The sequence below is a fragment of the Hemitrygon akajei genome, chromosome 5, assembly GCF_048418815.1.
Source record: "Hemitrygon akajei chromosome 5, sHemAka1.3, whole genome shotgun sequence".
NCBI lineage: Eukaryota > Metazoa > Chordata > Chondrichthyes > Myliobatiformes > Dasyatidae > Hemitrygon > Hemitrygon akajei.
This window is the reverse complement of record NC_133128.1, coordinates 166993498-167006767: the sequence shown is the minus strand read 5'-3', so window position 1 is coordinate 167006767 and position 13270 is coordinate 166993498. Positions and strand designations below refer to the sequence as shown.

Here is a 13270-nt window from a genome sequence, read left to right as displayed (position 1 = left end):
CCCCCATAATGAAAATATTCTGCAGTATATGACAGTGGATTTTTATCCAAATAAACATTTACTTCACCAACCCATGAGGCCAGCTGAAAAAAAAGTGTGCAAAGTATAATCTAATTGTCATCCTAGCAATGACAGGCTCACATCTGAAACAAAAAGAAAATCTAATGATTGTATTGCATGACAGCTTTCCCTATAATGACGTATCCCCTTGAGCCTTACCAGCGTAATCCATGATATCAGAAATTAATTCAATCGACTGCTTTGATTCAATATGCTCAAACCAATGGTCAATATTTATTTATAAAAATCATACAAGTACAGAGAACAGATCTTGTTTCTAATTTTATTCTTTGCAAGATTCCCTTGTATCTTTACAATTAGAGCAAAAAGTATAAACAATAAATATTTTCTTTGTTTTCTAATCTGACATCAACATCATTGCATCCCAAAACATAGCAAATATTTTACCTTTTTTTTTAACATGAATGGTAATCCAGATTTTGTGTTTCTGCATAAAACTGACAGGTAATTTTCTTAAGAGAGCCTGAAAACTCACATAAATACTGCTTAAGAATATTTAACTCACTGTTTGGTAATTACTATCTTGGTAAAATGACTGATTTAGAAGCAGAAGCACAATCCTTAAGTTGACATTTAAGTCTTTTTCAACTGGACAAAAAGTATTACCTGGTATCCTATTACAAAGATGTAAAACCTCAGTGCGTTATTAATACTCACCTTGAAGAAAGCCTTTACCTGGGTAATTTACACAAGGTAATCAACACCAGAGATCAGCCAACAGCTGACCTAAAATAGATGTAAGCTACACTCATCACCTTTCTACACAGCTGCTCCAACAGTGGAAAAATGTACCACATATCCTGACCCTGGCAAAGTGCTTACTAAATTAACACAACGTGAAGTACATATCAGATTATTCCCAGAAATAAGCAACGACAGAAACATGTGAATGGAATTGTGGTTTGCGTTAGCTTTTATAACTCATCAAACACAATTATTTTAAAAAGGGATACAATACACGCTCTGTTCTTACCTCTGAATTAAATCGGAGCTGGCAGACATTACATGAGATAATTTGCTTCTTTTTGGGAGGAACTGAAACTCCAAATGTGTGGTTGATGACTGCTTTCTGCACAGGATCCATCTGGAAGGTGAACAGAATAAAAATATCATTAACTGTAAATCTATTTCAGAAATGCCTGAAAATTTTATGAGTACTGAGGATGAAAGCCACCAGAACACTGCCTATAGTAAACTGAAAGACTAATCGAAATGGCAACAAATGCAGCTATCATTTAAAAGGAAACATTTGTTCGGTGTTTGTTCTTCAGAAATATTACCACAAAATACAAGGAGTTAAAACAGGCAAGTTATGTTTACAGCATTTGGCAGTCGAGCCTGTCATCAGATAAAAAGAGACTGGCAGCTGCATTCAAACTAGAATTAAATATTGATCTTTTTGATTGCACAAATAAATATGAGGCTATTGTAAAATTACCAATAACATTGCTCATAATTAGAGTCTGAAATGCTGGTGGTTCATTCACAGTAAGAATTTTGCGACACTGTTAAAAAGCTGTGCTTGCAGCGTCTTTGAGGCAAGGTTATTCAAGATAAAATTGTGCACGCAGGCATGGAAAATGCACTGCTCCCACCACTGACAAGCGGCACTGTCACAGGAGAATGCTTGTTTTTCCTCTCTTTTACTAGAAAATTAATTATTGAACACTTGAAGCAAGCTGCATTAGGAAAATAAAATTGAAATGCCAAAAAAGGTATAGTTTGAGTACCTGGAAGTTGTCCATGAGAATAATGGAAAAAGAAGTCAAGGAGGTGCAGCAAAGCTAGAATGGCAGCACAGACCGATTCTCTGCTGTGTGCCGGGTAATAATCGAAAGCATTAACCTCATGCCAATGCAGGTTTTTTTTAAAACAACATTGAGCAGGCAATGCACATAAGCCTCAATTACAACAGTGAGAAGCTGTACAAGGACAATTTATGCAAACACAACATGGTACTGAGCCTCTTGAGAATGAGTGAGAAACAACTGCCATGTAACAGGCAATGTTTCTTTATAACAACCAAGCAACGGATATAGACACTCAACGTTTAATTTACAAAAAGATGGCACGTTAACATTTAATAAGTTTTATCTATGTCACAAATCATCATGCAGGACAATAAAACATGCATTACAAGATGTGGGCTGCTCTGATAAACTGATGACCAGAGAAACTAAATAAAATTGCTAATATAGATTATATTCACTTAACTTGTTAATGAAAACATCAGGAATCATGCCGTATATTTCATCATATCATATATTTCATGATATACAGTGGAATCCAGTTAATTGGGCCATTGGCAAATCGGACAGCCACTAACTTGGGACAACTCTTAAAGAGCAAAAGCAGATCGAGAAAATAGCAGTTTTCCCTTCATTTATTTGGGACACTATGTCACTTAATTGGAGCAGGAGACTGTTGCCAAACATTTTCTGACTAGCATCAGTCACGTGCCCTAGACACTACACCATGCTTAGAGTGGACAGTATTTAAATAGTGTCAGTTATATGTGTTTATGTTCAAAGAGCAGTGACTTTTTGTCACTGATAGTTGCTGAGAAATAAGCAGTAAGACAATTCAGAGCTGTATTGCTCATTGTGGTTTCAAGCATTCAACTTGGGGATGTCAGAAACAGAAGTTGAAATTGAAACAATTTCACTACTTCAACAAGTTAGGAACTATGAAGAAGTTGAAGGTATCAACAATCATCTTGAATATTACCTTTGTTGCTGAACTGTGGCTCCAAGTATCTGTTTGCGTGCGGCAGGGGCAGGGGCCTGGCACATTGCTTCGACAGGCGGGCTAAACCAGGTGAGGGTAGCCAGCAGGTCCCATACCCCAGAGAGATAGCATGCAAAGTCAGCTCTAGCAGACTAGGCGGATGAGATCTACAGTGAGATTCCATTGCCAGGAAGGCGGTTCAACAACACTGCATGGAGAACGAAAGGCATGACGAGGCACCAAAGTGGTTATTGTCGTCTGCTGCAACCAGGGAAGCCCCCAGTTGTGTCGTCCACTGAAACCACTGGACCTGGACTTCTAAGGTCAAGAGGCTGCCCCAGTGCCCCTCTGGAACTGTTCCACTTCAGAAACTCTCCTGCACAAGTTTCCTGTCACTGTCAGATATGACAAGCAACCCCAGCAGTATTGGTAGTGTTCCAGTTTGTTCTGTACTTCATTTAAATGCATAATGTCTTACCTAGTTAGATGACAGTTTGTCTCTTTTTATAACTAGTTCTATGAAACTTCTGCTAATTGGGGCAGCCGCTTAATTGGGCCAAAATATACTGACTCCAATTTGCCCCAATTAACTGGAATCCACTGAATATGGTTCTACCTTTGTGCAAACAAGATAAATTAGATTCTAATATGTCAAAATACTTATACAGTATCACAACTAATCAGAATATAATCAGGATAAATATCATTATTTTGAAGGATGTCAGAATTCGTACAGAAGTGGTGAGGTAAGGAGGCAATTTAAACAGACAGATGAAGATGAATACCCACATATGATCTGTTTACCTACTAAAACTCTCTGATAGCACAACAAACCAGATACTTACAACACAGCCTTTGGTTAATTCTATTTTTAGTGTTAAATACACCAGCAGAATTCTAGCTATAAGCGTAAGTGACACGGTGCATATTGACAGTGATATGTTTTTTGGGTTATAAACAGACAAGAACGGTAAGGATTTTCATACACACAAAATGCTGGAGGAACTCAACAGGTCAGGCAGCAGTGAAGGAAATGAACGAACAGCTGACATTTCTGGCCAAGACTGTCCTTCAGGACTGGAAAGAGAAAGGGGAAGTGTGGTAAACCATGTATATCTGTCTGGACGCGCCCCTTTGCTGATTGCTCCTGGATAAAGGTGATTGTGTCACTGCTCCTCCCACAGTCATCCGGCATGGACGTTGTCCATTTTACTGCTAATAAAAACCTTTCAGTATTTACTCTACTTCCAGTCTTTTGGAGTATTGATAGTGCATCAGGAAGCCACCAGAATAAAAAGATGGGGAGAAGGGGAAGAAGTTATAAGGTGATAGGAGAAGCAGCTGGGTGGAAAAGCTAAAGGGCTGGAGAAGAAGGAACCTGATAGGAGAGGAGAGTAGACCCATAGGAGAAAGACGAGGAGTGGGGAGGCACTAGGGGTAGGTGATATGCAGGTGAGAAGAGGTAAGAGGCCAGAGTGAGGAATAGAAGAAGAGTGAAGGGGGGAAGTTTTATCAGAAGGAGAAATCAATGTTCATTCTATCAGGTTGGAGATTACCCAGGTACTATGAGTTATTCCAGAGTATATTGGTAGGACGTTTCTTTGTTTCTAGTCTTTGCCTTCTTGGCAGGCAATGGTTCAGCTTGTCTGGTGGCCAAATTACACTGTGCAGATCAGTACAAAGCTGCTGAACACTGTGGGGAATTGCCAGAGAAGTACAAACAACAAGATCATGTTTTGAGCAGCTCTAATGTAGTTTCCACAAAGGCCTGGCAGTGGCGTGATATTTGCAGCTGTGTGTTACTAATTGACAGATCGGACTTCTGCCCCAAAACCCACCACTTCAGACAGTTTAGCCTCTGAAAGATGAGCTGTAATTGTGACTAGCTTTGAATGAAAGCATGGGAGAAGCTGCTAAGAGACCTGGCATTGACCATTGGAAAAGTCTTCTCAGGGTCTACTGCCAAGTAAGTGCCTCTTGCTCTTAAGGAATACCTGTGTGTCGAGAATGAGAACTACGATGGTCATAGGCGTGAGCTGTATCAGTATGGGTGCCTGCTCTTTACTGAAGCTTTTAATGGCAGCTAATGCCCATTCTGTCCTCAGCTCGCTTCTCTGAGCTGAAATGTGGTCTCGTCATGCCTTGCGGTGTGGGGGGCAAGACTTTCCTCATACAGCAGTGAGCAGCAAACTCCGACCCGTGGCATGTGTCAACACTTCCAGACTGCAACGATCCTGAGGCTAGGATCAGATCAGAAGGTAGCAAAAGGTCAACTGCATGAACACGTTTCTAAGCGGAAAAAGGTGACCTTGATTTCAGCTAAGACAAGCGCAATCAGATACGTGCAGTTGTATTCCAGGCATCCCGAGTTCAGGCATGTGAATGAGGGATACCCAGTTAAGGCTCAGCCTGTCTGCCCATTGCTCAGGGGAGACTGTGAGCCCTCAGGATGGCTGAATGTGTAGAGTCTACATTAGTGAGTCCCACATTGCTTTCTCTGTCTGCTGGGAAATATCTGTTGCATGCTTACGTCAACCCTAAACAGTAATGTAAGGTGATGCCCGTTGTAAGTCAGCTTTGACTGTAGCAAAGTGGTTGAAAATGCAAGGAGGAATGGACTTCAGTGTGAATAGAGTGCAGCGATCTGAATATGAATGCAAGCTTGTTGCGAATGGCGTTTTAAAAAATATTTATCATTTCTGAATATGATTGAAATCTCACTGCTGATGAAGTTTGGGCACTAAGCTACTGATCACCCAGTTTCAGAAGTTCGGGCTAAAATAATTTGCCTGTGAACATGAAAATCAACCTGAAAATGTGGACACTGAACAGTAGCTACGAACCTGGGAACAGGCGATAATTGCTTCAATCAGCACTAATTTTGAACAGAACAGTATCTTTCTTTGGAACAGTTGTCCAAACAGATTCCTAGACCCCAAAATTCTCAAGGAGCTGCATCATGTCTGGTGCTTGGTTTTCAGTGAACTTAGATGAGAAAGTATTATTAAATAGGGCATGGAACAACTCCCTATTTACAAATATTTGAATAGATTTGAGTATTAAAATGGAGTTGTCTAACATTTTGGTCTGGTCTGCAAGTCGATGTACAATTTGAAATGGATGAGCATCTCAAAAATACATGCCATTACACCAATTAATATCAAATTACAGCTCTGAGAAAGAGACGACTTCAGGCCGAAATGTCCCTCTTTCCAAAGGTAGACGATCTATTGGACTTCTCTAGCTTTTATTCAACTTGTGATTTAAATCAGACATTAGAAGTGCACCAGGACTTCCTTCAAGTCAGCTCTGTTACCTTACTGGCATTGTGTTAATTCATCATTAACTTCAGTGCTCTGGATGTTATTGTAAATAACATGATACACCAGCTAAAGTGATTATAAACTGATCAAGAGGAAATTCAAGTCAATTAATTAGCCGGTCAAGTTTAGCTCACATCAAATGAAGGACAGTGTAAAGCATATTTATTCCTTTAATGACAACTCCCTTAAGCAGAGATCACACAGTGTTCACTCTGGGGCTCTTGAAAGTTGTAAACATGATACAATATGGACCATGTCAGATCTAACTTACATAAAATGTAGCTGAGATTATTACTGAAAACAAATATTTAATGCATAAAGTATCCAGTTTCTGCTCAGAAAGTAATTCTTACACACTATGATGAATGGTAAGGCCTTTGGATGAAGCACCATTTTGCAAATGATTTTGTGAGTGACAGATTATTCCAGCTACTGGGCAGCAGGTTTAATATTTCAGATTGATAATCAAATATTAAAAGACACTAGGAATTGCTGAGGATGTTTTGATACAAATTTCCATTAGTGGCAAGACATGCTGAGAAGACCGGCAAAATGCACATAAGATTTCTCAAAAGCTCCATTTGGTTTTGGCTTCCCAAATCTTACAAGTGCTTCTTTTTGCTTTGTGACTAAATTCATCAACTCTCAACATCCAAGGTTGCCTTACCTTGTCAACTTTGTCTTTCATTCTTACCAGAACATGATCTGTACAGTTGGTCTTTAAGACCCTCTACATGTCAGATGATAATTAGCCCAAAAATAGCTGTTTCCAACTAACATGCCCTAATTTCCATCTAAAACTCTTGTAATTTTCCCTGCTCCAATTTAAAACTCTCCTGCAAGCTCCATACTTCCTCTTATCTATAGCTATCTGAAGACTGAAGGAGTTGTGTTTTCTATTCCCTAAATGTTCTCCAATGGAAAGCTGGTCACCTGACCAAGCTTATTTCCCAACACCAAGTCTAGTATGGCCACTCCTCTCATTTAAGTATCTACATATCAATTTAAAAATCTCTTCTGGATGCACCTAACAAATCCTGCCCCATTTAAACCTCTTGGACCAAGGAGGTCCCAGTCCACCTTGTGGAAATTAAAGTCACCCACAATAATAACCTTGCTGGTTTTACATCCTTTCCCTAATCTGCCTTCATAGCTGTTCCTCAACATCCCGGTGGCTATAGGAGGGTGAGCAGGACATGGTCTAGTGTATAACCCCATCAGAGTGAATGCAGCTTTCTGATTTTTGAGTTCTGTTCATATATACCCAGTGTATGAGCCCTCCATTATGTCTCCTCTGGTTACAGCTGTGAAGATGTCCCTGATTAACAGTGCAACCCCTAACCCCTGTACCTCCCTCAGTGCCTTTGCTAAAACATCAAAACCCTGAAACATTCGGCATCTCTCAAGCATGTTGCTGGAATGGCCACAACATCAGAGCTTCATGTACCCAAGTTCATCACATACCCTGAATACTCCTAGTATTAAAATAAACACACTTCACCCCATCCGTCCCATCGTGTCTATTACCCTGCACCTGCTTGTATAAATCCTGCATGCTTAAGACTCCCATTCCTTCTTGATTAGTTTCTTTTAAACAAGAAAATGCACTAAGGCTGGCAATTAGAGTCAAGCTTTATATGTCCTTTTAACCTAACCTACAACATTTCAAAGTAATTAATTGTTTGAAATAATTCTGTACAATAAATTCTCCTGCTTAAACACTGAAAATAAAATCTCAACCCCGAGTTTTAAAGTCAACCAAAAAAAAAAATCACCCTTGTATTTTAATAAATACTGGGAAAAAACACGCCTTTTGCTGTGATTTTTGACCTACACTGGTTCCAAGTTGATCAATAACTAATGTAAAATTTTCACCCAAGCATGTGATTGCTTTACTTTTCTCTGTTTCTTTAATGTTTATCTATCCTGCCTCCAAATGTGGGCTCTTGCACTTTCCTAATTTTTTCTATTGGTAGTTTTGCCTTTTACAAAGGCCCAACTTTCACTGTTTTGTTAACTAAAAATTCCAATGTATCTGGAAAAAGTTCAAGGACATCTGACAATTTACTTAAGCCGACAGACAAGTGAAATTTCAGTATCAATTTTGTAACTTTATTCCAAAGTAACTCTACACACCATATCTAAAATAGTTTGCAAAAGTCCTTTGAAAACAGTTTTGTAAATATTTATTTCTGAGGTTCAAGCTTAAAGTAACAATGTGCTGTTAAATATCAAAAGATCTGCCACTAGATGGTGCTTTAAAAGGAACTAAAATATGAAAATGACTGGCTTGAGATGGCAAATCAGCCAAAGTGCATTCTGGGAGTCCTCAGAAAGGTCTCGGCTCTTTATTCTGTTTATTCTTTTCCACAGATGCTGCCTGACTAGCTGAGTTCCTCCACTGCTTTGTGTGTATTGTTCTGGGAAAAACGTCATTTTTACCCTGCAAATGAAATTTCTAGTAAGATGTTAAACACAACAAAAATACAAAAGGTTTTACTGGCAGATGCTGGAAATCCAGGGAACACTCACAAAATGCTGGTGGAACTCAGCAGGTCAGGTAGCGTCTATGGAGAGGAACAAAGAGCTGCAATTTTGGGCTGCGACCCTTTATCAGGTCGGGACATGTCGCGAAAACCTAATTAAATTTATCAGCTGAATTGTCTTAGTGTCATTGGATGTCTTCATTATTTTAATCTATCACTCTCAAATGCTTTCCAAAGCCTGTTTTACACCTTTTTTCCTGAGTTGAGTCAAGGTGTAGATTGCATTAAATCACAGCATGATTGTATTATTTAGTACGCTAAACAGTTGAGACAATTCCATCCAAATTTCACACATTTTCTTTCAAATTAATCTGAAGGAAAACAAAGTTAAATTTCATAAGTTTTCTTGAGAACATAGAACACAGAACAGCACAGGAACGGGTCCTTCAGCTCACAATGTTGTGTCGAATGAATAAAATTAGTAATCAAATGTCCAACTGAACTAATCCCTTCTGCATAAACAATGTCCAAATCTTACTGTTTGCCTATCTAAGCCCCAAGCGTATTTGCCTCCACCATCAGTCACCCGCCACCCTCTGTGTAAAAATCTTGCCTTAAATACACGTCCTCTATTACTGGATAATTCAGCCCTGTAAAAAGGATACTGGCTGTTTTACTCTATCTATGCCTCTCAATCTTATAAACATCAAGCAGATTTCCCCTCAATCTCCATTGGTCCAGAGAAAACAACTCGGTTTTGTCCAACCTCTGGTATTGCACATGTCCTCTAATCCAGGCAGCATCCTTGGGAACCTTTTCTGCACCCTCTTCAAAGCCTCAACACCCTTCCAATAATGGGGTGGCCAGAACTGAATACAATACTCCTGATGCAGCCTAACTAGTGTTTGATAAAGCTGCCTCATAGCCTCCCAACTTTTGAACTCCATTCCTCGTCTAATAAAGGCAAGCATGCCACGTGCCTTCTTTGCCCAGAATAGCAGAGGTCCCAATACGGATCCCTGCAGAACACCTCTAATCACCGACCTCCAGCCAGATTAAGTCCCATCAACCACAGAAGCCTTCCATGGGCGACAATTTACTAAGGATCCCAGGCATTTTAACCTTTTGGATGAAGCTTCCATGACAAGTGACTTACTAAAATCTATGTAAAAATCATCCACAGTTATACCTTCATCAATCACCTTTATTGCTTTCTCAATAAACTCAATCGGTAGTAAGACACAACTTGCTCTGCACAAAGCCAGGGTGTCTGTCCCTATTTAGGACATGGCTTGCCAATTGATCACAAATCCTATTCCTAAGAAACCTTTCCAGTTAACTTTCCTACAACTGATATGACATTCACCGGTCTATAGTTTTCCAGGATTATCTCTGTTTCCCTTCTTGAATAATGGAAAAACACAAGCTATTCTGGGACCATACCTGTGGTAAGTGAGCACACAAAGATATGTCAAGGCCCCAACAAACTCATCCTTTCCCTTTCTCAATAACCCTGGTATATCCCTTCAGGCCCTGGGAATTTATCACCTTTAAGAGACCCCACACCACTTCTGTCTTTGCCTCAAAATGCCTGAGCAAATTCACAAGCTCCCCAGTGATCCACAGCACCCGTCCTGCACGTCCTTCTTCTTGGTAAATACTGATGCAAAGTTTTCATTTAGAACCTCAACAACATCCTCCACCTCCAAAAACATGATTCCCTCCTTTATCCTTGAGTGGTGCTACCCACTCCATAATTATCCTCTGGATGAAGGTACAGAATGCTTTGTGATTATCTTTAATCCTACTTGCCAAGGAGTTTTCATGGCTCCTCCTGGCTTCCCTTTTGAGTTATTTTCTGGCTTTTTTTTACAATCCTCAAGGGCTCTGATCTTAGCTTCCTAAATTTTATAGAGCGGATTCTGGTTGATTGGAACATTTTGGTATTAGTATGTTTTGGCCCCAATAACCTCAAGTCTCATGGAAACAGTTAAAAAAAAGTATTTAAAAAACTGCCTAACAAATTATGTATTTAACTGAAATACAAAGCAAATTGGAACACTATCAATAGTATTACAGCACTATAAAACTGTGTATTGGTTCCTAACAGTTATTGACAAAGGAATTCATTCAGTGTATGCAATGAACAAAACCAGTGCAGAAACCTAGTGTAGATAATGGACTGCCTTCCACTATCTGCACTAATGGACTGCTGTCCACGATTGCATTCCAAATCTTCAGTTTCCTTATAATATTCAAGATGATTGTCGATACCTTCAAATTCTTCGTAGTTCCTATCTTGTTGAAGTAGTGAAATAGTTTCATTTTCACTCCCAGCCGTTTTTGCCATCTGCAAATCCAAATGCTTGAAATCACGGTGAGCAACAGTTCTGAATTGTCTTACTGTCTATTTCTCGCCAACTACCAGTGACAAAAATCACTGCTTTTTGAACACAAACGTACACAACTGATGCCATTTAAAAACTGTTCACTCAAAGCACTGTGTAGCGTTTAATGGCTACACAAGTGTGTGCACCTGATTCTAGTTGGAACCTGTTTGGAAAGTCCCTTGCCCCAATTAAGCAGCATAGTGTCTCAAATAAACAAAGGGAATCCCAGCAATTTTCTCAGTTTGTTTTTGTTCCTGAAGAGTTGTTCCAAATAAGTGGCTGTCCGATTTATCAATGGTCCAATTTTCTGGAATCTAGTGTATATGCTTCCTTTTTCTTTTTGACTATATTTTCTACCTCTCCTGATAGCCAAGGTTCTCTTACCACGTTGTCCTTGACTATCCTTCTTACTGGAACATACTCATCCTACGTTCTATGATGTTGTCTTGAAATATCTCCACATGTCAGATGTGTACTTGCTCAAAAACAGCTGTTCCCAATTAACTCAGCCTCATACCAGCCTAATGCTCTCATAAAGTCCTCCAGTTTAGCACTCTCCCACAAGATCTATACTTCTCCTTATCTTAAAACTTAAGGACCTGTCACCACTTTTCCTGAACCGTTCTCCATTGAAAATTCAGTCATCTGATCAGACTCATTACACAACACTAGGTCCAAGATGGCCCGTCCTCTTGTAGAACTATCTACATGTTGATTTAAGAAACCTCTCTGGATGCACCAAGCAAATTCCGCCCCATCTAAGACTTTTGCACTAAGGAGATCCACATCCAAATAAGGGAAGTTAAAGTAACAGTCAAATCTCTGTGTGAGAATTACATGCAGAGTGGATACTGTTTGCTTGCAGTTGCTTGGTCTGTTTGAGAGAATGAGAAAGTGTGCTTCAGTTGTTACACATCGTACAGTGGCAAGGGGTGGGGTGGGGAAGGTGACTGATGGAGAGAGAGGGGGAAGGGGGGATGGAATGAACCTTAGATTCAGAGGCTGTTGGAATATCTGATAAAGTTTTATAAGATTATGGGAGGTATAGATAAAGTAGACAGCTAATCTTTAATACTAGATGCCATGCATTTAAGGTGAGGGGGTAAGTTTAAAGAAACAGAGTGCAACAAAAAACTGTATTAAAAATAGTTTACCCACAGTTGGCTGAGAGAAAAAAAAGATTGCTGAAGATATACACTCACCAAGTGTGGATTGTTTTATTCCTAATTTCTTTTTTAAAGTCCAAAATCCTTAATTTTGGATAGATGCAAAACTGAATGACAGGGAGGAATACTTCAAAAGGGGAAGGCTGATGCCTCACAGTCATTTTGGGGCATTTTTACCAGGGCAGCTTGAAAAAGTCACTAAATAATTACCATCAACAGATCACTTATAGCACCAGAGGAAATAACACACTGGACCACTGTTACACCACTATCAAGAATGCTTACTGTGCTATTCCATGCCCACATTTTGGAAAGTCTGATCACATGGCTGTACTTCTACTCAGAGTATAGGCAGAGACTGAAGACTGCAGCACCAGCAGTGAGGACCAAGAAGGTATGGACAAGGGAAGCACAGGCGTGCTTACGCGACTGTCTTGAATTGGTGGACTAGGTTGGATTCATGGATTCATCTTCGAATCTGGATGAATATGCTGCAGTTGTTACAGACTTCATTAAAACCTGTGTGGATGAGTGTGTGCCTATGAAAACTTGCTGGGCATTCTCAAACCAAAAGTTGTGGATGAACCAGGAGGCTTGTCGTCTATTGTTGCCTAGATCTGGTTACCCAGGTCTGTACAAGAAAATCAGGTATGACTTGCAGAGGGCTATTTCAAGAGTGAAGTAACAATTCTGAGCAAGGTTGTTGGTGATATCGGATGCATGGCAACTCTTGCAGGGTTTGCTGGACTTTACTTCCCACAAAGCGAAACCCAATAGCATGAATGGCAGCTATGCTTCACTACTAGATGAGCTCACTGCCTCTATGTTCACTTTGAAAGGGAGAACATATCTACAACTCTCAAGATCCCTGCCATAATAGGTCAACGGCAGACACAATCTCAATGGCTCTTCGCGTGGCCCTAGATCACCTGGACAATACAAACACCTATGTTAGGATGCTGTTCGTTGACTAAAGCTTATTGTTTAACACCATCATTCCCACAGTTCTGATCGATAGGTCCCCTCAAAACTAATCAGTAGACTCCAAGACCTGGGCCTCAATACCCCCTTGTGCAATTGGATCCTGGATTTCTTCA

General features: G+C 39.9%; 1 protein-coding gene across 12 annotated transcripts in view; it reads right to left on the bottom strand.

Moving 5' to 3' along the window:
* znf385b (zinc finger protein 385B) overlaps nt 1–13270 on the bottom strand; it is a 406157-nt gene that overhangs the window by 87947 nt on the left and 304940 nt on the right. For 10 of the 12 annotated variants that reach the window (XM_073047095.1, XM_073047096.1, XM_073047094.1 and 7 more), the window contains one exon: nt 1055–1165. In XM_073047095.1, the coding sequence (XP_072903196.1) occupies nt 1055–1165 (111 nt within the window). Of the gene's footprint in view, nt 1–1054; nt 1173–1519; nt 1619–1818; nt 1890–13270 lie in introns of those variants that run through there. The other 2 variants (XM_073047104.1, XM_073047105.1) reach the window with 2 other exon arrangements.